The sequence below is a fragment of the Bos grunniens genome, chromosome 17 (genome assembly GCF_055505025.1).
Source record: "Bos grunniens cultivar Pamir isolate PY7600 chromosome 17, Bosgru_T2T1.0, whole genome shotgun sequence".
NCBI classification, from domain to species: domain Eukaryota; kingdom Metazoa; phylum Chordata; class Mammalia; order Artiodactyla; family Bovidae; genus Bos; species Bos grunniens.
In genome coordinates this window covers 12,045,535-12,072,739 of record NC_141181.1, presented here as the reverse complement: position 1 = coordinate 12,072,739, position 27,205 = coordinate 12,045,535, and the positions used below count along the sequence as shown (strand labels likewise).

The 27,205-nt window shown below is 37.5% G+C and overlaps 1 protein-coding gene across 8 annotated transcripts in view; it reads right to left on the bottom strand.

Moving 5' to 3' along the window:
- The window catches only part of SLC10A7 (solute carrier family 10 member 7), a 319,349-nt gene that overhangs the window by 187,489 nt on the left and 104,655 nt on the right, over nucleotides 1–27,205 (bottom strand). For 5 of the 8 annotated variants that reach the window (XM_086346478.1, XM_086346480.1, XM_086346484.1 and 2 more), the window contains one exon: nucleotides 23,967–24,005. The exons of the other annotated variants lie outside the window; for them this stretch is intronic. In XM_086346478.1, the coding sequence (XP_086202604.1) occupies nucleotides 23,967–24,005 (39 nt within the window). The remainder of the gene's footprint in view (nucleotides 1–23,966; nucleotides 24,006–27,205) is intronic. 8 annotated transcript variants of the gene reach the window in all.

Sequence of the window (27,205 nt, the reverse complement as noted above, 5' to 3'; positions counted from 1 at the left end):
CGCTTACTCCTTGGAAGGAAAGTTATGACTAAACTAGATAGCATGTTCAAAAGCAGAGACATTACTTTGCCAACAAAGGTCCGTCTAGTCAAGGCTATGGTTTTTCCTGTGGTCATGTATGGATGTGAGAGTTGGACTGTGAAGAAGGCTGAGCGCCGAAGAATTGATGCTTTTGAACTGTGGTGTTGGAGAAGACTCTCGAGAGTCCCTTGGACGGCAAGGAGATCCAACCAGTCCATTCTGAAGGAGATCAGCCCTGGGATTTCTTTGGAAGGAATGATGCTAAAGCTGAAACTCCAGTACTTTGACCACCTCATGGGAAGAGTTGACTCATTGGAAAAGACTCTGATGCTGGGAGGGATTGGGGGCAGGAGGAGAAGGGGACGACAGTGGATGAGATGGCTGGATGCCATCACTGACTCGAAGGGTGTGAGTCTCAGGGAACTCCAGGAGTTGGTGATGGACAGGGAGGCCTGGTGTGCTGCAATTCATGGGGTTGCAAAGAATAGGACACGACTGAGCGACTGATCTGATCTGATAGTTGCTTTACAATGTTGTGCTAGTTTCTACTGTACAGCAAAGTGAAGCAGTTATCAGTTGAGTTGCTCAGTGGTGTCCAACTCTTTGCAACCCCATGAACTACACCACACCAGGCTTCCCTGTCCATCACCAACTCCCAGAGCTTGCTCAAACTCATGTCTATGGAGTCAGTGATGCTATTCAACCATCTCATCCTCTGTTGTCCCCTTCTCCTTCTGCATTCAATCTTTCTCAGCATCAGGGTCTTTTCCAATGAGTCAGTTCTTCACATCACGTGCCACAGTATTGGGGTTTCAGCTTCAGCACCAGTCCAGTGAATATTCAGGACTTATTTCCTTTAGGACTGACTGGTTTGCATGAGCTATACGTATACACATATTCCCTCCTTGTTGGATTTCCTTCCCATTTAGGATACCACAGAACATTAAGCAGAGTTTCCTGTGCTAGACAGTAAGCTCTCATTAGTTATCTATTTTATACATGGTATCAATAGGGTACATATATCAATCCCATCTCCCAGTTCATTCTATCTCCCCTTTCCCTCCTTGGTGTCCATATGTTTGTTCTCCATGTCTGTGTCTCTATTTCCTCCTGAATAAACCCTGAAATGAAAATGTACTTATACAACAACTTATATGAAACTCTAATTACTCAGCCCCCAGTGCCTAATGTAGTCAGTACTTTGAGCCTACACAAAACGTATCTCTGAACAAGGTGCATAAAGGTTATGAGGAGCCTAATTTTCTGAGATTCTTTCAGCTATAAATTTGGCTAAGAGCCTGGGTAGTACAGGAAAGAAGATAAGTGAGAGAAACACTGGTGATTTAACCTCCAGTGTTCCCTTAAGGACAAACATTTGTCACCTTGACAGCAAGGTGAAAGGTTTGCAGCCAGTGTGCTTATAACAGGGCTCACCCCACTCTCTCCTCCCCAGGGACTGGTGATTTCCGACTGGCCATGATCTGAACAGATGACGATGCTGACGACGAGCCACGGGAAAGGCCAGCGGAGGAAAAGAGGTTGAGACCCACATAACTCAGAGTCTCAAACTGAAATGCTACTCCAGGGACCACCACAAAGATTTACCATTTGCTGCTCTTCTTCCTAAGGTTCCACTTGAGGCTAGAGTAATCAACCCTATAAATTATCATGGAACATTCTAACAGTGTCCAGTGTTAACAGCCTGGATCCCATTGCTAATAATTATGAGCCTGTTATAAATCTGAAGTAGGTCCTAGACATATATATCTCCACTTTCTATACACATCTCTCAATTCCTAATTTGAATATGAAAGTCTGCTGCAGGCTTAAATCAGGTGCTAAAATGAGCCTGATTTTTACTCTCAATGAATACACATAACCCAAATTAGCATTAATGTCATGACACCTATGCATCAAAAAGAATAATAGGATCTCTGTTTTGGTCTATGAGCTAAATTGTTTACACTATTCTCAAAGTGAAATAGGAAGAGATACTTGAAAGCTGAGTACTTCTTAAAAAAAGAATTAAAGACACTAATTTATATATTAAATTTATTAATTTTGTATTATTTAATTTCAGGAATCAGTGGCATCTCTTTACGTCTCCCTTTGATGAATGGAACTTTGGCTGTGATACTGCTTTACACTTTACACTTTGAAATCACTATAAAATCAAAATTGAAGCTATTATCCATCCCATTTGAATATTTATTCACTACCTAATCATCACTGACTCAAAGTACTGTCAGATGGGCCAAATCATGTTTAAGAAAAAAATAAACTATAACCCAATGAACTCAAACAAACACAATTAATAGAAAAGTAAGATTTTAAAAATGTACCAAAAACGTATGGGAGTGGCAGAAGAGAGGTGGAGACTGGGATACAGAAATGATGAGATCAGAAGTCTTAAAAAAAAAAAAAAGAGGGAAGGGAATTAACAGTCAACCCCAAAGAATCTTTATGAGTTTAAGATCCATGTATTGTGCATGCACAAAGGGAAAGGAGATTCCACCCACGTCTATCCCTGAACACTAGCCTTTGGCTGTCCCAATACTACCATGTAACTAACAGGTACCAGTCCAAACTTAATCATCTCACTCAAAATTACTCCCTTGCTTAAATTCCCTGTTTTTCTTCACAACACCACAGCTTTAATCCTAAAATCTTTGAGTCCCCTGCCTATGTTCCTTGCGCTTCCTGGTCTTTCTGTCATAAAGATATTCCAAACTCTTTCATGAAAAACTGGACCAGGAAAACAGTGAGCTGAGTTAACAACCGCTGAAGCTGAGAGAGAGGTCCTCACCATTCATTAACATTATCTGATCTGCCTTGCACAAGTTTCAGAGTCTCTAATTTAAAAATGTTGTTAATATACTGTATTGGTGTTTTTCTTTCTGGCTTACTTCACTCTGTATAATAGACTCCAGTTTCATCCACCTCATTAGCACTGATTCAAATGTATTCTTTTTAATGGCTGAGTAAAACATGTATAATATCATATAAGAAACGAATCGCCAGTCCAGGTTTGATGCAGGATACAGGAAGCTTGGGGCTGGTGCACTGGGATGACCCAGAGGGATGGTATGGGGAGGGAGGTGGGAGGGGGGTTCAGGATGAGGAACACGTGTACACCCGTGGTGGATGCATGTTGATGTATGGCAAAACCAATATATTATTGGACTGCAGCCTACCAGGCTCCTCTGTCCAAGAGATTTTCCAGGCAAGAGTACTGGAGTTGGCTGCCATTGCCTTCTCCGGTAGCTAGATAATACAATAATCTTAATAATACAAGCCACCTATAATTCTTTGCTAATGTGCCAGACACCCTGCTAAGCGTCTCAGAGACTTGGTCTTACCAAATCCTTTTAACAGTGCTTGGAAGTAAGGGCACTGGGTTCAAAGCTTGGTGATGCGGCGCCTGCGTCAGGGCCTTCATATAGTAGGCACTGCATTAATATCAGTTGTCTAAGTAATTTAATAAATGGCTGAGAAGAATTTCCCTTTTTCTTTTGTGTTTGTGGTTCTTTCTCTGTCAGAAAATTCAAAGGCTCTAGCCAGGACAGTCATCACTCTTGGTTTATACTCAGAGTGCTACGTATCAGTCTTTCATGTATAAGCTCGCCGACAAGCACGCTGCTGCCAGGCCTCTGCTCCTAAGACACCATTTCCAGCGGGGTACACTCCTAGAAGATGCCTCAGTCATGTCTCACCAGGTATCAAGTTCAAGTTTTGCTTCCCATTCAAGGCTCTTCGTGAACCTGTCTCACATAATTTCCGCCAATCACCAACAAGAACTGGCTTAGTCCAGTAAACATCTCTTTTTACTTTATCTTGCTTACAACTGCCCATTCATTTATTTACTCATTACATATTTTTTAAGATTTTTTTTGATGTGGACCATTTTTAAAGTCTTTATTGAATTTGTTACAGTATTTTGTCTGTTTTTTATGTTTTGATGTTTTGATATTGTGGCATGTGGAATCTTAGCTTCCTGCCCAGGGACTGAACTCCCACCCCCTGCACTGCAAGAAGTCTTAACCACTGGACCACCAGGGAAGTCCCTGTTCATCACATATTGATCATCTACTGTGTACAAGGCACTGTATTTGCCATTGCTATGCTTAGTTGCTCCGTCATGTCTGACTCTTGGTGACCCCATGGACTACACAGGCTCCCCTGTCCATGGGGATTTTCCAGGCAAGAACACTGGAGTGGGTTGCCATTCCCTTCTCCAGGGGATCTTCCCAACCCAGAGAATGAACTTAGGTCTCCCACATTGCAGGTGAATTCTTTACCGTCTGAGCCAACAGGGAAGCCCAAGAATACTAGAGTGGGTAGCCTATCCCTTCTCCAGGGGATCTTCCTGGGCCAGGAATGGAACTGGGATTTCCTGCATTGCAGGCAGATTTTTTACCAGTGGAGCTACCAGGGAAGCCCGAATTTATCATTACATCTATGTAAAGAAAGAAAACAGCGAGCATACCAGGCCTGGCTCCTGCCGTTGCAGGCCACAGCCACTCTCAGGCTGACCTTCTGTTTGGGCTGTTCTTGATTTTCAAGATCTTACATGGAACATCGTCCAGGAACCCTTTCCTGATCGCTTTCCTCTTGTCTTGCTCTCCCTTTCTGAATTAATGGTACCACACATTTAAGCACCTGACCAGATTTTTTCTTGTTTTTCTCCTAGTATTTTACTTCTTTTGTCTCATTTCCTCCATCACACTAAGTCTCTTAAATTAAAGAAACTGTGTCTTATACTTTTCTTCATCACCCAACTGAATGTAATTCAGCTGAATTCACGGATATGGATATGTCCTTAAACAGCTTTTGGAAAGAGCTTAGAATATTAAGTCAAGCTAACCATAGACCAAGATCTAATTTATCCTTGCAAATAGAGATATAAGAAAATCTCTAGGGAAGGAACAGGTATATAAGGTATAGTTCTGTAAATGAAAAAAGAGGCACAAAAAATTTCTCCTATATGGCATAACTGTTTCCCAATCATGTGTGATACTTTATAAGTTCTATGAAATGTCAGGTTTTTTTTTTTTTTGTTTAATTCATGTGTTTTGTAGAACATAATTTGGAGACCATACCATAGGGCAAATTTAATAGGGCTCTGCTAAGACGTCAATAATATTGATAAAAGTAAATGAGGTCTTTACTTATTTAACTTTTTTAAAAGAACTATTTTCAATGGAAGCAAAGATTAATATTCTATATGTAGAGACCATTTTCATTTTTTATATATAGAGACTATTGTGTGTATATATGTATCTTTTACATTTATTTTAAAAAATATTACTATAGTTAATCATGTGTAAAATTGTAACTAAAAAATCTAATAAATGAATTTGTAGATTTCTCACATCAAACACACCTTTCTTTCAGAAATTCATCTTCAACTATGACAAATATTAGACCAGGCCTTACACCAGGTTTTGTCTACAAGATGCTAACATCATAACTCATCATTAAGCCTACAAGAAAGACTTTTGCATACAGAGTTAGTAATAGTTAAGACCTCCTTAACCTTAGTCTGGAATGAACATCACTATATTCTCAAATTCTGTTTATTCTGAAAGACTTCCTCTCATTCTATCCCTTCCGGGAAATAGTCCCAATTGTCCATAATGTAGCTATTCTTTTACATGGACTTTTGTATATATTTGATTACTACAGCGTAAGCCCTCTGAGAGCAGGGTCTGTGCCTGGAGACCTCTTGGTACTTCTCCCAGCAGTTACACTGAAACCACTACCTTGAAAGTACTCAATAAAAAATGACCTTTTCTAAAGATAAGAACAGTTGTATATAAGAATATGAATGAGTAGATTTATTTGAGCGTAGATACATACGCTCCAGGAAGTTATTTCACAAGTCAACCAAGCACATAAAAATTCCACAGGTAGAAACTATATATGGGGTTGCAAAGAGTCAGACACAACCTAGTGACTGAACAGCAACAAATATATATATATATACATATATATATATATATATTTTACTGATCAAGAAATCCAAAATTTGATTTCACCAACCACATTTAACTACTATGTACAAAAGAACAGTCTTATTGAACATAGTCTTTCAAATGTGCAGGGGGTGAAAGCAGATTTTTAAAAATTCTACGATTTTCATGAGAATAGGCACTGTTAAATACAGAGGAAGGCACACAAGTTAAAAATAAAATCATATCCAGGCCTTGAAAATGCATTGACTTTCAGGCACCTAGCTACAATATTATGCTGTTTTCCAAAGGACAGCTCTTTATTTTCCTGGCATTGTCAGCATTACTGACTGAGCTTTCTTAATTTATCAAAATAGCACACTGTTGAAAAAGAAAGAAATCTACCATTTCAAACAGTCAAAATTATAATACAACATTTAAAAATGTTTTGGCTGTACATGAGTTTTTTTCTAAGATTTCAAAGTAAATAGTCCTCTCATTAACTGAAGGAGAATAGCCAATGAAATTCATAAGCACTCTTTAATAAAAACAGTACTTAAGTGCTGGATACTTAACCAACTATTAACAACAAAATCCCTGTCCAGCTGAACATGTGTATATGATTGACTTCAAATTCACTAGAGAAGATTGGAATAGTAAGTTTGGCTATACTGAAATAAATAAACAAAAATGAAGATGCATAAAGATATCAGATAGCAAATTATATTAAAATAGATAATTGCAAACTATTTTGTCAATGAAACGTCTCTTTAGCATTGTCCAGTAGAACTTTCTGCAATGATAAAAACGTTCAACATCCTGCCTGCACTGTTCATAACAGCAACTAGCAGTCACCTGTGGTTACTGAATCTCTGAAATGTATGATGAGGAACTGAATGCTTTTTAAATTTTAACTAATTAAATTTTAAACAGCTGCATGTAGCTTATGACTATCGTCTCAGTCAGTCTAACTATATCAGATCAGATCAGATCAGATCAGTCGCTCAGTCGTGTCTGACTCTTTGCGACCCCATGAATCGCAGCACGCCAGGCCTCCCTGTCCATCACCAACTCCCGGAGTTCACCCAGACTCACGTCCATCGAGTCAGTGATGCCATCCAGCCATCTCATCCTCTTTCGTCCCCTTCTCCTCCTGCCCCCAATTCCTCCCAGTATCAGAGTCTTTTCCAACGAGTCAACTCTGCGCATGAGGTGGCCAAAGGACTGGAGTTTCAGCTTTAGCATCATTCCTTCCAAAGAAATCCCAGGGCTGATCTCCTTCAGAATGGACTGGTTGGATCTCCTTGCAGTCCAAGGGACTCTCAAGAGTCTTCTCCAACACCACAGTTCAAAAGCATCAATTCTTTGGTGCTCAGCCTTCTTCACAGTTCAACTCTCACATCCATACATGACCACAGGAAAAACCATAGCCTTGACTAGACGAACTCTATAGATGATACAAAATGGGATTTTATATTTGTATTCCTTCCCTCTCTGAACTTGGAAATAAAGGAAATGCCTTTCCAGAATAGACAGGCAAAATCACTTTAAAATATCAGGCTGGTTTCAATGTCAACAAGATTTCACTTTAAGGTATGGTAAATCTATAAAAGGGGAAACCAGTCGGCAATGGAAGCAATGAGAAAGTGCAAAACTAATACAATATTGTAAAGTTTAAAAAAAAAAAAAAAAAGAACACCTAGCTAAGAACCATCTAGGAAAGATTCCTGGATCCAAATGATAGACCTGTCTGTTTCCAAGGGCAACATAATCCTGGCTGTGGAGCTAGACACGTTCACTTAAAAGAGCCTGACAGAAAAAAAAAAAAAACAGCCTGACAGAATCAAATTGGGCGTTCTCTACCTATGTCCCTTCCTCTAATTCCATCCCCACCAAGTAAACTTATTAAAACATCTGTGTGAATTTAACCATGAGGCAAGAAGGCATCAACCCAAGTGTCTAAGCACTTCTCATAATTATTTTTCTCACTCTCAATTAATAAGTTGGCAATTTGCTTGATATCTAAGTGTGACTAATGTGAGTTCATTCCTGCAAGCTGGAGCCTCAAAATCAGTTTCTGAAAAAGGACCCTACTAATTTTACAAAGTATATGTCACCTAGATCTCTGGCAATGAGGAACTCAGTATCTTAAAAATGGGTAATTCAAATAGACAGTGAAAAAAAAAATGGTACTACTACTGGGTATGACTCTGCTTAGGGGTAACATTATGCTAAGAAAACGCTTAACCTAAGAAAAGAGATCTCAGATCTTTGAAGCATCAGGTATGATTTACAGCAGAGATAGAAAAACTTCTTTTAAAACTATATGACAACCCCCTCCCTCCCCGCCATACACACAAGCTATATGGCCCCCAACTTCTTTAAGGAGAAAAACTTGCCCTTCTTTAATAGCTTGTTTGTATTTTTATAACACTATCAAAGTATGTGTTAGGTGACTCACTAGATACAGTTCCCATGTAGAAATGAAAAATTAACAATATCTAGGAAAACTAAGCCAGATGTGCACAATGCTACTTGGGATTTTCATTAGTTTATAACATTTTTGTCACTAATAAACGCTTAGTGATTGTGGCATCATGTTGAAAGAATTTGGGGGGAAAAGGCAAACATGATGAAGATTCATCTTAAGACTGATGATTGTTGACCTTGCTCCTTAGAGAGATCTTGATGCTACTTTTCAAATATACCTTGAAACTTCACAGACACACAAAAACCAGCATTCTGTTACAAGAGGGAAGTATTCTCCTAATATAAATACTTTCTGTTACACACTTAAGTCTTTTCTTAAAACCACTTGTCTGCACTGGTGGGAGTTTTTATTCCATTTTTTTTAAGAGCTGGAAATTTAACCTTTTGACTTCAACAATTGTTTGACTTGAAACTATATGAAATATGGATTCAAAATTCTATAGAGACATATAATGATACAGAATCAGGATGCAACCATCTTTGAAGGAAAACACCTATGAATTAAAGGAAAAAAAGCAGGAAGCCTTTACATACATTTCTCTAACGCTTTTCATTATTTCTACTCATTTATTCCTCTTTAGTTTAAAGAAGTATTTAGACGTTAATGAAGAGCAGAAAAAGTAACATATAAGTCCACATGTTGGTGGGGGTGGGAGGCATGTAGGGGAACGTAAAGAACAAATAATCTTTCCTACTGCTGCTTTTATTTATTGAAAAACACTGAAAATCTCTCTGTCCTGCTCCAAATTCGTATACCTCAGCAGACATTGATTAGGAATTCTAAGTGGCTTATTAGGATACTAAAACAAACATAAATGGCACAAAGGTAGTTTTTAGGTTATCATAAGAAAATGGAATCAGCTCTTTCATGAAAAAATCATGTCTGATTAACTATATATCTCTTCCTTTAGTATCTTAAAATTCTCTCCTTTTCTCCATTTTATAGAGGTATAACTCACTCTCTAAAGCTCCTCTAGCCAGGCACACCTTCATGATTTTCTATATCTCACTTAGCAAGTTTTAACCTCTGACAAGATAATAAAACCAATGTTAAAGCGATATTCCGAATCATGAACCTACCAAGATCAAGTGCAGATGGCTGTAACACGATGCTTCTGAAGAAGGAACTGCACGAGCTTTCACTTGCTATAATATCATATTACAAGTTCAAGCTATCTGCTTCCTCACCATCACCTTGGCTTCCTTTCTTTCTTTTTCCTTTTTTGGCTATTTCTATTTCCTAAGCACTTCTATTGCCTCTCAGATACAGACTTGATCTCATTTTTATATACCATTGAATTGGTTCCTCCATTTTTCATACTTCCTTGTATTTTTACTTCTTCTCTAGGATATTACACAATTTTTTTTCAGCACTGTCTAGAAATTTAATTCTCATTTGTCAATTTAATTATATATTTCACAAGTTGTTAAAGGATAAACTTTAATGATAAAATCATTTTCCTTAATGCCAACAGTACAATTCTTTTAAAACCTATATGATGGCAATCACTTATTATATTCTCTTATATATAAATCTCCAGCTCTTTTAAAAATATATATAGTAATCAAACAGCAATTTTTCATGGAAGAGTTTCTGATATTTAAAATAAATTATCTGAATGATAATAGCATATGGGTTGGTAATCTATTACATAGAGACAATCTCCCCTAATCTACTCACAGGGAGTTATTAGTAGAAAATCTTACAAATTATCCAATATCAAATTTAGATATGGGAATGAGTTTGCTTCTGCATTCTGAACCAATACTGTGAATGTAAAACCACACAGATTTCTATGGCTATAGCATATGTTTTATCAAGACTAAAAGCTAACAATTTAAAACCGTGTTAACATAAGTAAGAACAATTTGGTGGATAAGCAATTAAAGTGATAATGGAATTTTTGTCAAACTAATTTAACATGTAAGTGTAATAATGAGCATGCATTTAAGTGTATAATATATATATTTTACAATTTTAGATACATGAAGAAGAAAGGTAAAATAACATTCATTGAATGATTTCTATTTATTCATTTGACAAATACTTTTTAAGTGCTTACCATGTTCCAGGTGCAAGTGCTATGGACAGAGAAGTGAACCAAAGCACCCCCAAAAGTACCTGCCTTCATGGAGCTTTTATTTGAATAAGGGGAGACAGAAAATAAAAATAATAAACAAATGTATCCGTTAGAAGTATTTTAGAAAAAAGAAGAACAGGACCACAGGAAAAACCAAAGGTGGGGAAAAGGTCAGAATTTTAACTGTATCAACCAGTTACAATATAGATGGAAAGTCCCAAGAGCTAAATTCCAGAAAAGCTAAATCCCAAGAGCTAAATAACCATAAAAGAAAAGTTAGAGAACTTGCTGGAAGGGTCAGATAGCTTTTGAGAGATGGATAAGATACGGAAAGGATGAGAACAGTATAAGCAAAGAGGTGGGAGGCCCAGATGTTAGAAGAGACGGAGGAGGAGAGTGAGTCCACAGTTAATATGGGAATGAAGGAGGGTGCCAGGGAGAGCGCGAGCGTGGGGCTGCACCGAGCGAACTCCAGAACGGCCAGCTTGGTGGTGGGCAGTGAAGAGCCACCGAAGGCACTGAGGCATAGGGATGGCATATGAAAGCAGTGTGCAAAGACAGCTCATCTTACGGTGACACAGCGGATGGTGTGAAAGAGGACAAGCTGCATCGCCTTGGCTCCCGAGAATAACCAGAAGCACAGTAATGTTAAACATTTTCCCTCCTAAGTGAATGGATAAAAAGAACACAAGCTTTCCAGTGAAAACCTAGAAACACTTTAGAAAATAATTACTTGTAAGATTATTGCCTGAGTAGTAAAAAACACTAAACCACAAATAGTGACCACTAGACCAAGCTCTGTTAGAGTAAAACTATAAACACAGTGGGCATCTTTAATTTAACTACCCTATTTACTAGAAACATCACAGAAAAAACTACCCAGGAAAAGTAAACAAGTATGTGATTCTTGAAAATGAAGATGTATAAACTGTAAACTCAGAGTATGACCATCAGTGGACATGTAAAATATGAATCAAGATTCATCTCATGAGTCTGGAGATCTGTGACATTTTGCCTTTAATTTCCAAGACTCATGTTCTTATCATGAAGAGATCTCTTTCCCTGATGACTACAGCCTGTTCAATTGAAAAGTTAAAATCAAATTGATCAAAGTTTTTTTAAAATCATACATTTTATTTCTTTAAAGTCTTCTATTATTTAAAACTCTAAGAGAGCTATTCACCTTACTCAACAATCCTCCAAGTAGAAACATTTTGCTGTCAATGTGTCTGAATATTTGCAAATTAAATTGATAGAGATCAAAAGGAGGTTTCTATAATTTTCAATTACTCTGCTATGTACATCTCCAATTTATACTTCAAAAAAATAATTTTATCTTACGTAATTATATTAATGTCATGGGTAATATCCTAAGACAGAGAAATAATTTTTAACAGTCATGAATACTGATTTAATTATTTTCAGAGACAAGCATATATGTCACTATGTAGATATGAGAGTATCAGTACAAAGATGGACCTACATGGGGAAAAAACAATGGGAGGGACAGTAACACCAGAAACTGACCTCTTTAACCGATGATATCTTAATCAGGTAAAATACTTTCAAACTGTTATTTGTATTTATTGAACCCTGAAACAACAAGCTTTACTTTTAAACATATATATGCATTTTGACTATAAAGCCAAAAATAAATATGAAAAATGTGAAATTTTATCTGACATTGTGACTAGGAAAGGGCTTTATAAGTATAAAGACTATGGAACAATCCATAAGGAGAAAGGTGGACACATCTGACAGATATAAACTTAGAACTTTAAACTTTTATAATCATATACAAAATAATGAATCTCAAATCACACATAGCATCATATACGAACATTAACTCAAAATGAATCATAGACCTCAAATGTAAAAAGCAAAAGTTACAAACATCTAGAAGAAAACATAGACAAAGAATTTTGTGATTTTGAGCTAAACAAGAATTTCTTAGAGAACACAAAAACCATGAGCCATAAAAGAAAAATAAATGGATTTAATTAAAATTTAAAACTTCTGCTCTTTGAAAGACACTGTTAAGAAAATGAAATGACAAGCCATAGACTGAAACCACTTGCAAAATATATATCTGATAAATGACTAATGTTAAAAACATATTTAAAAATTCACAATCCAATTATAAGAAAACAACCCCATAAAAAAATGGACGAGAGATTTGAACAGACACTCCCAAGAAGATACACAGATGTATCTTCACAGATGTATCCCACAGACATATCTGTGATATATCTTCACAGATACCAGATGTATCTGGTAATGGGTGCATGCTAAGTCTCTTCAGTCATGTCCGACTCTTTGTGACCCTATGGACTGTAGCCCAACAGGCTTCTCTGTCCATGGGATTCTCCAGACAAGAATACTGGAGTGGGTTGCCATGCCCTCCTCCAGGGGATCTTCCTGACCCAAGGATCGAACCGGCCTCTCTTATGTTTCCTGCACTGGCACACAGGTTCTTTATCATTAGTGCCACCTGGGAAGCCCCACAGGTGGCAAACAAGCACATAAAAATTATCCAACATCATTTGCCATTAGGGAAATACAAATTAAAGCTAAAATGATATATCACTAAACACGTATAAAAACTTAAAGTGTTAGTCAGTCAGTCATGTCCAATTCTTTGTGACCGCATGGACTGTAGCCCACCAGGCTCTGTCCATGGAATTTTCTAGGCAAGAATACTAGAGAGGGTAGCCATTCCCTTTTCCAGGGGTTCTGGCCAGCAAATAAAGCAACTAGATTCCTCAAGCATTCCTAGTAGAAATGTAAAACGGTATAATCACTTGGAAAATGATTCGGCGACTTCATATATTAAACATATGCAGTCATCCCTCAGTATCCGCAGGGAGTTGGTTCCAGAAACCCCATGGATGCTAAAATCCACAGACACTTGAATCTCTTCTATAAAATGATGTAGAATTTGCATGTAACCTATGTATATCCTCCCATACACTTTAATTCACCTCTCTCTCTCTCTCTCTCTCTAGTTGCTAAGGCATGTCCGACGCTTGTGACCCCATGGACTATAGCCTGCCAGGCTCCTCTGTCCATGGGATTCTCCAGGCAAGAATACTGGAGTGGTTTGCCATTTCCTTCTCCAGGGGATTTTCCTGACCCAAGAATCCAACCTGGGTCTCCTGCATTGCAGGCAGATTATTTACCAACTGAGCTATGAGGGAAGCCCAATGCATACCTAGATTACATAAAATCCTTGTTACAATGTAGAAAGTGAAAGTGAAGTCGCTCAGTCCTATCTGACTCTTTGTGACCCCATGGACTGTGGCCTACCAGGCTCCTCCCTCCATGGGATTCTCCAGGCAAGAGTACTGGAGTGGGTTGCCATTTCCTTCTCCAAGGGATCTTCCTGACCCAGGGATCAAACCCAGGTCTCCTGCATTCCAGGCAGACGCTTTAACCTCTGAGCCACCAAGTTGTAAATAGTTGTTGACACAGCAAATTTGTTTTCCTTTTTGGAGGAACTTCCTGGAATCATTATTTTTTCCCCTGAATTTTTTTTTTATCTCATTTGGTTGAATTTTTGGATGTGGAAGGTGAGGATACTGAGGGCTAACTATACTACAATTATATTAATTGTTAAGAAGTTAGTTTTTAACACAATGTTCCCACATAATAAGTTATATATTATAAGGTACTTTTCCAAGTCAGCTTCTGATACACTTCCAAACTGAATCTAGAATCTGATATGCTATTTTTTAAAAACACCTACATTGGCAGATAACCAAACAAAATGCAGTGTTCTTTGGAGCTGCAATTAAAAAAAAAAAAAAAAGAGCTTTTTTTTAGTATTTGGAAGTGCTAATCTTCTATTTGAAGTTTTATAGTTAAAATAAGTGGTCTTTAAACTCCGTGGGGCCAAATTATCATTTAGGGGTGATTAAAAATCAAGTTGCCTTGAGAAACACACTACAATGCCATTTAAATCCAAGAATTTTACACTTCTTGATGCCAAGACAGTGCATTTAGTTAGATCAATTTAGTTAGTTCTAAAACCTAGTCCAGAGCCTAGCACACAGTAGGAAGTCCACTACTTATTAATTTGCATTAATAAAACTGATATAAGGTCACACAATGACATGTAGTGAATTGAGCTTTAAAAATAGTTTGATTTCTTAATTCCAAATGACATTCTACCATTCCTAACAACACACTGATTTCTAAAAGTGCTAAATGCTTACTCGGAAACCTGAGTCCACAATGGAGCTTAGATATGTAACTTTGCTGTCATCCTAAAGACCAGTAGTTAAAGAGAAGGTTCTTTTTTTTTTCTTTTTTTTTAAGTGTTTTAGCTATTTCAGCTTTATTTGGATTGTGATAAGAACATGAGCTCTGGAGTGAGATAAATTTGAGTTCTGACACTTATTAGCTGTTTGAATTTATGTAAGTCATTCAGTTCAGTTCAGTCACTCAGTCATATCTGACTCTTTGCGACCCCATGAATCGCAGCACGCCAGGCCTCCCTGTCCATCACCAACTCCTGGAGTTCACTCAAACTCACATCCATTGAGTCGGTGATGCCATCCAGCCATCCCATCCTCTGTCATCCCCTTTTCCTCCTGCCCCCAATCCCTCCCAGCATCAGAGTCTTTTCCAATGAGTCAACTCTTCTCATGAGGTGGCCAAAGTGAAGGTTCTTTTTGGTTGGTAGAATCCACAGGTTTAAACAGTTTATGCATCCTCAGATGTCCTCTGCTTCTTTCTTTCTCTGCCCATGCGCAGATTTGTTGTGGCAAGGCAGTGAGAGCTGAGTCAAAGGGGTATATGAAGAGTGGAAAATTATTACCTCATTCCCTTGCCCTGTCTTGGGACTTGATATTCTCACCTTAAGAATCGGTAATGCTGATGAAGACAGGAAACGTTAATTGTTTAACTCATCGCACTATCATCCACAGATCCCCCAAATATTAGCTTAATAACTAATAACCAAGTTAATCATGGTAAATTTTTAGCTTGGAGAAACAAAAGCAAAGAAATGAGAACCATCTACCAGATTAGCATCATTTAGTATTAATAGCTAGTGGGTATCTCCTACTAATAGCTATGGACTAAACAGTTCTGTTGGAGAAGACTCTTGAGAGTCCCTTGGACTGCAAGGAGATCCAACCAGTCCATTTTGAAGGAGATCAGCCCTGGGATTTCTTTGGAAGGAATGATGCTAAAGCTGAAACTCCAGTACTTTGGCCACCTCATGCGAAGAGTTGACTCATTGGAAAAGACTCTGATGCTGGGAGGGATTGGGGGCAGGAGGAGAAGGGGATGACAGAGGATGAGATGGCTGGATGGCATCACTGACTCAATGGACATGAGTCTCAGTGAACTCCGGGAGGTGGTGATGGACAGGGAGGCCTGGCGTGCTGCGATTCATGGGGTTGCAAAGAGTCGGACATGACTGAGCGACTGAACTGAACTGAACTGAACTGAAACAGTTCTGTAGTTAGGCTGAATCAAATCCAGGAGATAGTCCTGCTTTTAACCAACTACTAAGATCCTGTTTCTCAAGGGCCTTTTACTAATATCCTGTCTATCCCCCACCCAATTTATATTTATTTACGTTTACCTAAATCTATATAGCAGCAAATACTTTTCCAGTTTGAAAATGGTGACATTTTAATAATTAATAAAAATAAAAATGAAAGTACATGGCTTTTGTTAAAGGGTAATAAAATAACTTCAGTAAATTGGCTAGTTCTACACCAGTAGATTTCTTTAAATAGTAATGAAATCATTGCTTTAAAAAAAATCCATCATTATTTAAAAAAAAAAAAAGTTGCCTCAGCCTCCACCAAAATTAGATTTGTAAGTTGCTGGTCATTCCTATAATTAAATCTATGTCACAAATTTGCAAGAAAAATGGTCACTGTGACTAATGCATTTACTTGCTACACAAGTCCTGTCAGACGGCACAGAGCATTATACTGCTGTAATGGAGTAGGTAAGGATTCTATACATTTTTATGAAGTAACAAAGACCATTTTTTATTTACAATGACTGTACTTCAGATAAAAGTTTGTTTGAGAAACGAATGAAAATACAGCTATCACAGGGTTTTCCTTACTCAAGCAATATAGCACACGTTTACCTCTACAGACATGCTTGGCACACAGGCATACTGCTTTTCTAGACAAGTGTCAGGTAGAAAATACTATAATGAGAGAAACACGAACATGGTCATGTTGCCAGAGCCCCTGATTCTGCTCATTTCCTCATCTGACCTCCCCAAATGGTTTTAAGTCACGTCTTTGCTGAAATGATTGAGAAATGACTCTAGAGAGCAGTGCTTCCATGGTCTTAGAAAAGTGTTGCTCAAAGTGGAAGTCAAAGCGAGATGACTTAAACAATGCACAGAGAATTAGTGATAAAACTTTCTTTATAAAAAATCTTTTTCAGTCATTCAGATTGCAGGAAGAGACAGTTCTTGGTTAGGTACTGATGCTAATTTTACTTCTTATCAAAAGCAGAACAGGCCATTGGACTCATAGTCTTGTGTAGGCAGTGGAGTACAAATTTCTAATAGCTGTTTTCTGTCCACAACAAGATTAGTTTTTATTTGCCAAGCTGATGTAGATTTTTGCTTTAAAATAAATTTAAATTTTAAAAGTCAGTTTTATTTAATTGATAATACACATAATATGCTGACATGTCAAGTCATAAAGGTGCCTGAAACTTGGAAAACATTGTCTTGAAAGCAATTCATGTCTTCCTTCTTGTCTTAATTTATTGTTACTTATTTTGCACATATTTATGTTTTATTTATTTGCTTCAGTATCTAGAAAAGTTCCTTGAATCTAATTGACTCTGAGTATATATGGGTTAATTTTATACGTTATTTTCCTATTTTGTGCCATACTGCTAATTGAACCAATGGTACTTTTTAAAGAGAAAGTGGTCTAGTCTCAGCAATCCAGCTTCATTGTGTCCATTTACTCAAGGAGGTAAACAAATGAAACATACAGCATCATGATGGAGTTTGTTTTATAAAGGTAGAAACCAGCTTTCTATTGTCTAAATACAGTTCATAAGTTATTTTAAAGCCCAGGATGGGTTTTATCAAGTCCTTAGGGATAAAATGATAAACTTGAAATAGCATCCTGTAAGGTAGTACTTACATCCAGTGGTCACGTATGGATGTGAGAGTTGGACCATTAAGAAAGCTGAGCACTGAAGTATTGATGCTTTTGAACTGTGGCGTTGGAGAAGACTCTCGAGAGTCCCTTGGACTGCAAGGAGACCAAACCAGTCAATCCTAAAGGAAATCAGTCCTGAACACATATTGGAAGGTCTGATGCTGAGGCTGAAACTCTAATACTTTGGCCACCTGATGAGAAGAACTGATTCACTGGAAAAGACCCTGATGCTGGGAAAGATTGAAAGCAGGAAGAGAAGGGGATGACAGAGGATGAGACGGTTGGATGGCATCACCGACTCAATGGACATGAGTTTGAGCAAGCTCTGGGAGTTGGTGATGGACAGGGAAGCCTGGCGTGCTGCAGTCCATGGAGTCACAGAGTTGGACACGACTGAGTGACTGAGCTGAACTGAAGGTAGTACTGAATATTGCTCAAAAATTCAGTTGCTTGCATTATTCAGTATCGTGCATTATAAACAAGTCATGAATTTTTGTGGAGAAACTAAGATCTCAACTGAATGACTTGGGTTGCTTAAGATTTTATTAAAAAATTAAGGAAAAAAATCAGCCATAGTTCTCAATATTGCCAAAATGAGTATTCCATAAACATAAACTAAAGTTAAAAATTGACATCCTAGATTTAGGTGAAAGGAAAACCAAGTTAACAATTAAGTCTTGTATGGTACCACTCTTAACCTTCTCCATTAATACTTGAGGTTCTTGATCTGATTTTTAAAAAGCAGTGGTGCACAACACTCAATGAGTAACAAAGTTAATATGCTTCCTCTCCAATCATTTGCTGTGTGGCTGAGCATATTTTTGTACAAGAAAGGAAAAATAAAGGTGATAAACATGTTTTCCATGTTATTAAAACACAGTGTTTATGTTTGAGACGTTTTTTCTTTAGGCAACTATAATAACAGTATCAGTTAATTCTTAAATTTTTCTACAAGGATGGGCAATCATAGCCAATTAACCAAAGCAAAGAGGGAAGACAGAATAGTTGGGTAAGGGAAGAAGAATATGTGCTGGTTAGTTCTTTAGCTCAAGGTAAGCAGTTTCTTTTAACCCGTGGTCTAGCATAAAAAGAGATGCAATTATTCGTTTTAGAATAGCTCCTGCTGGTTACAGCAACGGCGATTTCAAAGAAGAATTATGTAAAAGAAACTTATTTCCTGATATTTTAAATGAGATTTAGAAAGTACATAATGATTCTTAAAGATCTTTATTAGACTAGGTGTTATCAATTTACAAAAGTGACTTAATTTTGCTTAGGACTCTTTGCTGCTATTTCAGAATTCTTTACATTCATGTTGCCATGAATTGCTATAATGTTGTATAACATACTTGTTAGAAACTCAGTTTGGCATATTGACTTTGTTACTCACTAGGGTTTCCCTTTGAAGAAGGAAATGGCAACCCACTCCAGTATACTTGCCTAGAGAATCCCGTGGACAGAGGAGCCTGGTGGGCTACTGTCCATGGGGTCGCACAGAGTCAGACATGATTGAAGCGACTTAGCATGCATGCATGCACTGGAGAAGGAAATGGCAACCCACTCCTATGTTCTTGCCTGGAGATTCCCAGGGACAGAAGAGCCTGGTGGGTTGCCGTTCATGGGGTCACACAGAGTCAGACACGACTGAAGTGACTTAGCAGCAGCAGCAGCAGGGTTTCCCTTTAAGATTAGGAGCTACCAAAAATAAAATAGACTGAGGGATCTAAAAAGAAAGACTTCAAAAAAAAAATTAATAATAAAAAAATAAAAAGAAAGACTTCTACTTTTTCCTTTTAATCTTTAACTTCTAATTCTTGAAAACATAGAAACACTGAAAGTAGCCTCCAAACCAAAAATGCTAACGGTTTAACAAATCATGTGATCTTTTTTTTTTCAACACAGCCGACTCTTTTAAAGAAATGATTCTTTAACTGGAATTTTTCAAAAAGTTGCCAATATCTAAATCTATTTTTCTTTTAATCTTTCTTTTGAAGAGGAGGTAGTATATGAAATTGTTGGACTTGAAACACATTGCTTGACAAAGAAATATATTTACATATATACATATAAAATTTCATAACATTTTCATTATTCAGGGTGGTTAACTATCAAATTTTATTAAAATCTCATCAAGAGGGAAATCTCAGTACACTTATTATGCTCCACAATTATTGTAAACCAAACAATTTAAATGAGGGGAGTAGATAATAACATTAACTTCTCAACTTAAAGCAATCCTCTGTGGCACAATTTTTAAATATTCTCTTGGTCTGAAATTTATGTAAATTGAATTCATCTATCATTAGTTATTAGCAGCCTAGCTACATTTTAAAAACAAAGTTTTCTGTAACAATTAGTTCTTTAAAAACAGTGTTTTAATTAGACCTGGGACATTATTAGACTAGCTATAACAACATGTATAGTAGTTTATTTGATATATCTAGATGTCTGAAGGGCTTCCCTCATGGCTCAGTAGGTAAAGAATCTGCCTGCAATGCAGGAGACACAGGAGATGCCAGTTCAATTCCTGGGTCAGGAAAATCCCCTAGAGAAGGGAATGGCTGCCCTCTCCAGTATTGCTGCCTGGAAAAGCCCATGGACAGGGAAGCCTTGTGGGCTAAAGTCTAAAGGGTAGCAAAGAGTCTGACACGACGAGCTTCTAAGCATGTACTCACAATATCTGATAATCAACAAGGATGCCCAAAGAGTTCTTTCTTCAATAATTCATCTTATAAAAGCCTTTCATTCAAAGTTTTAATGTAATCTGAAGGAAACAGCCTTCTCAGACTCTATGTTGCAAATACAAAAGAAATAGTCAGTCAAAACCAGAGAATAATCACTGAATCAGTATTTCAGAATTATAGGACTTGGTCACAGATAACCTGTTTCTTCATTTTATAAATGTCCATGGTCATGCAGCAACAATCCATGGCAGAACTTCGACGAAACCTAAGCCAGTTATTTCTACTACATCATTCAAGCATTTTATATAGATTATCCCATTTAATCCTTACTTCAACTGTACAATTTATCATTACCTCATTTTATATATAGGGAAGGTTTTGTGGTTAGAATAGTATTCAGTCAAGTAAGGATTTAAAATCCAGACTGTCTAATTCAAGAATCCATGCTACTATCCATAATCCTAAATTTTAAGGATAGATGGATGCTTTTCATATGTAAGAAAATATTCTAAAAACCACTCTAACAAATACCACCCTTTAGGAGTAACAAAATAAAACATGTAGGGTATAGTTTGGAATTTTCTTCCTCTGAAATAAGCCCAACTCAAGCACCAACTTCTCCCTGAAGCCATCTCATATTATTCAATGGAGCTTAATCTCTTAATTGAAACACTTGACAGTTGTTGTACACTGCTCTTTTGCAGAAAGGACTAGCTGTCTCTTATACATTTTTTTTTCTTAGTTAAAGAAATCCAATTTATAGCCCTTAGCAAATTGCCACATGCCCCAACCTCTCCAGTGGCTAGGTAGGACCATAAGGCTAAGTTCTACAATAAGATATTACTACAAGTACAGTGTTGGAATTCCAGGAATGCTGTTTAAAGAAAGCAGACTTAGGTTTCAGGAGAGCTCTTTCACGCTTTCCCAAGGTAAAGCCCTTGCTATTCAGGCTGGAGCTCCAGCAGCTATCTTGGACCATGAGGCTATGGATCCTGGAGGAGAAAGCTCTTTCTGACCATACCACACTTGGACAGCCTCCTTCCAAATTTTACATAATAGAGAAACAAACTTTTATCTTGTCCAAGTCACTATTATCTTTTTTCAGGTAAATAAGCTGAATCTAACTAACTGATTTAAGTTCTAACTGATTTAGTTCAAACTTGCATATAGTTCATAAGGTTTGTTTGTAGCTATGCTGGTGCTGCTGCTAAGTCGCTTCAGTCGTGTCCAACTCTGTGCGACCCCATAGACAGCAGCCCACCAGGCTCCCTTGTCCCTGGGATTCTCCAGGCAAGAACACTGGAGTGGGTTGCCATTTCCTTCTCCAATGCATGAAGGTGAAAAGTGAAAGTGAAGTCGCTCAGTAAGTGTCCAACTCTTCGTGACCCCATGGACTGCAGCCTACCAGGCTCCTCCGTCCGTGGGATTTTCCAGGCAAGAGTACTGGAGTGGGGTGCCATTGCCTTCTCCAGCTTATAGCTATAGAGAAGAACAAAAAAGTGAAAATATAATTATTTCTCTTATAACACTGGAACAAAACATCTCCAGTCCTAACTTTTATTCTCAACCCTTCTGGTAATTTTCAGCTTTGGGAAAGAAAAAGGAAGGAAAGTAAAAAAATGGATCGATTCTGCCTCTCTGCCACTGCTCACACCTTTTCCTCTCCTTTCTTCTTTACTAGCTAAGTCCTATCACACTTCAAGGTCCAACAGCAAAATTGTTTCTGTCCAACCTTTCAACTCAGAGTTCATATCTGACAATCATATATCATCTACTAACATCTTTTGTTTGGTTTCTTAGCTTTTTGTATTTCTTCTTCTGTGTTACCTTCATAGAAGAGTGGGATGATGTCATATTTTTTTGCAACTCTACAGCTTCAGAAAACTACCTCTGTGTGTAAGAGATCAATAAACACTTCTGATTGACTCATTAATACAAAGGTAAAGAGATGAAAAAGAGCAAAAGACTAAGGAGTGAGAATGCATGACTTTTTAAAAATGAAAGAGCATAACAGAAACCCAAAAGAATCCCTAGACCAAGTTCGACTTCATTGAATTTTATGAAAGAATTCGGCCTGGTAGAACACACATCATGATATATTTATTGTTCATACAGTCAATGCACAGCTCAAACTGTACTTAGTGAGCTTGTCCTCCAACTGAGGGACTGTATTTTGCTTTAGTTATTCAGACAATTGCCTCAAAGTTATTTTGAGGCATTTTAAAGAGTAAGGGATCCAGCTTAAGAAACCATGTTTTATTAGTGGATATATATGAACCCAACCATATTAAAAAAAACTGGCTTCCAACAAGGACATATCTTACAGACAGTATGTTATCAATTGTGACAACATTCAGAAAATAATACTTGGATACGTGAAATAATGACCACAAAATATTACTGAGTCTAAAATAAGTGGCTCCAGAGATCATTTTCATTAAATAGACTATTATCTCTCTTCTAAAACCCAATAATAAGAATACACCATGGAGAATAACATTACTACTTCTTTAAAAATAAGGTAGAATCTAAGCATGTATTTCGCAGAAGGTCACCACTAGAAGCTCTGTAACATGGGGACATTACAAGTTACACAGCACCGTGCAGAATTAACACCACGGAACATGTTTTAAAGCTTCAACTACATTTAAAAACGTAAAATAACCAGTGACATAAAGAACATTTTAAACAGAGGTAACTGATATTTTGCCTAGACTCATGAACCAGTTTATCTACCTCACTGATTCCATTCTCAATTTTTTGTAAATCACTGCACCCCATCCCTATTAGTGAGCTATATATCTAAATATATAGCATTCTAATTTGTTTTCATGAATTTTGAGCCAAGTTTTAGGGAGGGTATAAATAAAACCCTCAACTGACAGAAAACTCAGCTTCTTTCTCAGTCTTCCATAACACAAACCAAGTCTTTGTCATATCATCTATTTCAGAGATAATGATTAAAAAACGCTAAATTAGGATTGTCCTTATAATTACAATAGTTCTACTTATGAAAAATGAACTATTTTAATCTTTTTATATACAACTTATAGTTCACATGTCAAAAACACTGTATTTTCTTGCAAATGACTCGTTAGTTATTTCCTCATTTCAAATGTTCACATAGATTTCTCAGAAGTATCTAAGACAGTAGCTTCTTTGACAGGGAAATGTACAAAATAAATGACATGTCCACAGTTAATTAGCATTCCCTTTCTGACCAGCTGGGTCATGCTTCCTTTTCAAAATCCTCAGTCCCACTGATACAAAATAATAATAATCTAAAAGACCTCATTAAATGATCAATATATTAACATAACCTCTATAAGGAGACACATAGTGTTTTAATTGATTCCTTGAATCCATTAAATGGAAGATTAAACCCAAGCCTCCAAATTATATTGTAAGAGAACATTTATTTATTAACTAATTTTCTTTACAGTGTGGAGAATGATACATAACAGGATTCAAGATTTTATATTTAACCAAATTTTAAAAAAATGTCTGATTTTCACTAAATCTTTCGTACAAACATCACAACAAAAGTTATAAAAGACAAATTAAATCATGTTTACTTACCAAAAAACTTCCAAAGGCTGAATTAAATATTGCAGCTGCCTATAGAGAAAATAAATGGGGGGAAAAAACTCACTGAAAGTAAATAGGAAAAGGAAAAGCAAAAACTATCATTCTCCCATCCCCTCAATATTCAAAACCTTAAAACACTGACTCTGTAAAGCAAAGTTAGTCACTGCTTACAATAATTGCCAATGGCCTGTCGTTTACTAAGATAGATGAACTGCAGCTTAGGAATTCATAAATAATGGGTCTCAAAAGCAAGCCAAAAAGGCTTGCCATGAGATGCTTTGAACCTATATGATAGTACTAAAGAACGATCACCAACAGCAAATCAAAGCCTTGTTGTTATTGATTTTGCTACTTGAGACTTAAAACAATCACAGGTTGATTTATTCACCCAAAAAAAGAAAGAAAGAAAAAAAAAAAAAAAGAAGCAGCAGCAAAAGGAAAGAAAGGAAGGAAGAAAAGAAAGAAAGAAAATTCAAATTATTGGAAAAGGAATACCAGAATTGTAACGCAAACAAACATGAACTACTCTTCATCAGAAAGCGTAAGTCCCATGAGCTACACTCATACAGTGAGATCTGCAGTTATCATACAACACACGTTAGAAATGTGAACAGTTGTTAAGCCCATGGAAGTTATTGCTACACCATTAATTCTAAAGTAGAAACAGGCAAGAAAAACTCCATTTGGTATTCAAAATTTGAAGAAGAAATATTTGACTTTGTGCTTACCTAAATATCCCGGGAATATATAGTAAGTTCTTAGCTTTAAATCAATCACTATATTCCATGAAGCTATACCTGAATTTCTGAGAGCTTCTCACGTGACTCCAAAAAGATAAAAACTTGTATAATATCCAATTTGATGGGGGAGAAAAGGAGAGAAAGAAAAAAATAATAAAAGGCAGAAGGAGGGGTAGAGAAAACCCATTGACATCTCCTGTAGATCCAGAGCAGAATTAAATTAAATTAATCATCACAGACACTAGCAGCCACATTGTAGTAAGAAGAGGATGTCAGTTTAGCCAAGTCTGAATAAGGTCCAAAGCCAAGCTAAGAGATGTAGCTGAAAATGCCTTCTGCTCCAGAAGAGGATGCAATGGGAGTGCATGGGTAATGAGATCCTTGGCTCCAGAGAGCTTAGCTCTCCTATTCAAGTTCATAATTAATTCAAAGCTTTGATAATTTCATTAGATTTCTCCTTTGCTGGCCTTATCAATAAAAGATGGCACTGGACCACTGCTCCTCTGTGGCATCAACACAGACTCAGCTACAGACCAGGGAAACCTCTGCTCCCTGGCAGGGACAATGGCATATGGTCTTCTGTGTTGTACAGGGAGCAGAGGGAAGAAAAAAAAGATTTGGCTAAATAAAACATCACAGATGACAAAGGTAAACTATAGTAACATATTTAATGCAGCTTCCTGGAATCCCACTTTGGGATGATTCAAGAAAAAGTTTTATGTGTGGAGAAAAATAAGTAAAAGTGAATAAACAAATGAGTTGTGGAGAGATCAACAGGGAACTCTGCCTTCCTTTCTATAAAAATGCACCTTTCCCACAATGTTTATTTCTAGACTCTATCTTATGCTTAGAACCAGTTTCTATTTTTAGTAAATGGATGAGATATTCCCATTTGGATTCCTCTTCTTTCAATTTTTTTCTTTTCAGGGCCTTTTGCCAATCTTATACTAGGACCACTAATGGTTTTTCTCCAGCATTACAAAAAACACGTGGAACATCAGAAGGAAAAAGACTGGGAAGTCAAAGTAAACTAAGTATCAACTATGACTCATCAGATCAAACTGCCATTCTACCACTCCATCCTGTTCTTTTAACCCAAACCCAAGCAATATATTTTATGCGGATTGACTATATTCCCACATTTTATAAAATGGTGGTGATGACAGTGATGAGATATCTGAGGTATCCAAAGATGCTGCAGGCCATCTTCTTAGCTGTTTTCCTGACAGCAATGATGGATTTGAAATCATTCACCATGCAGTGGGCTCCGATAACCATTGGTGATACAGCTGACTGAGGTTCCGGGTAAATAGAGAGCTTTTAATTGATATATAAAGACATGCCTATCCCTTGACTTGAAGAGGAATTTCCAGCATGAAGTGCAAAGCTGTCCATGAACATGTCTCCGTCCATCTCATTTATGCTTCAAAATTGATCTTCTGACAGCGCCAAACCACTTGTGATTCCCTGCACTCATGCTGTTCCTTACCTCTTTGCTCTTTGGCCTGGCATGCCTTTCTGCCTTCCTCGACCCAGGGAACGCCCATGTATTTTAGCGACTCAGCTTAGGCACTGTCATTCCAAGAAGCTTCCAGTCACCTCCTCCAACACACATACATCCACACTTCTGGGTGGCCTGAGTGTCCCCATGCTCGCTGCCACAGCATCCTACAATTCAACTCAGTTCTGACACAATCTACCTGGAAACAGCATCAGATTCCCCGGGTTAAGGACTTAGGACCATAAGACGGTTCCCGTCTCAGACACCAATCAAGTCAGATTCCCCGGGTTAAGGATTTAGGACCATAAGACGGTCCCCGTCTCAGACACCAATCAAGTCAAGGTTGTCACCTGTGCTTCTGACCAACTGGTTCTAAATCAGAGCTTCCCATGACCAGTCCAGTCTAGCTTGATTAATTTGCTAGAGCAGCTCACAGAACTCAGGAAACCAACTTACTCACTACATTACTGCTTTATATTATATTACATAATTATTTTATATTATAAAAGACCATAACTCAGGAACAGCCAGAGGGCAAGGTACGGGGAAAGGGCTTGGCGCTGCCATGCCCTCTGATCACACTCCTCTCTCATCGCGTCCAGTGCTCACCAACTCAGAAGCTCTCAGAACCCATCCTTTAGTTTTCTATGGAGGCTCCATTACAAAGCATGATTGATTTAAACACTGGCCTTGGGGACTGAACCAAATAGTTCAATGAACCAATTCATTGGTGGCTGGATTGACTGGCGAGTTTAATGACTGAACTCCAGCCCCACTGCCCACCCCAAGAGATCCAACCTTCTCATCTCTGATCCTCTGGCAAGCAGCCCCAGTCCCAGGTTAGCTAGGGCCTTTCCAGAAGTCTCCTGATTAGCATAACCAAGGACATGTTGCCAACTCTCTTCACTTCAGAAATCCAAGTGTTTTAGGAGCTCTGTGCCAGGAATATGTATTACGTATTTCTTATTGTAATCATAAGGTGAAGTAGC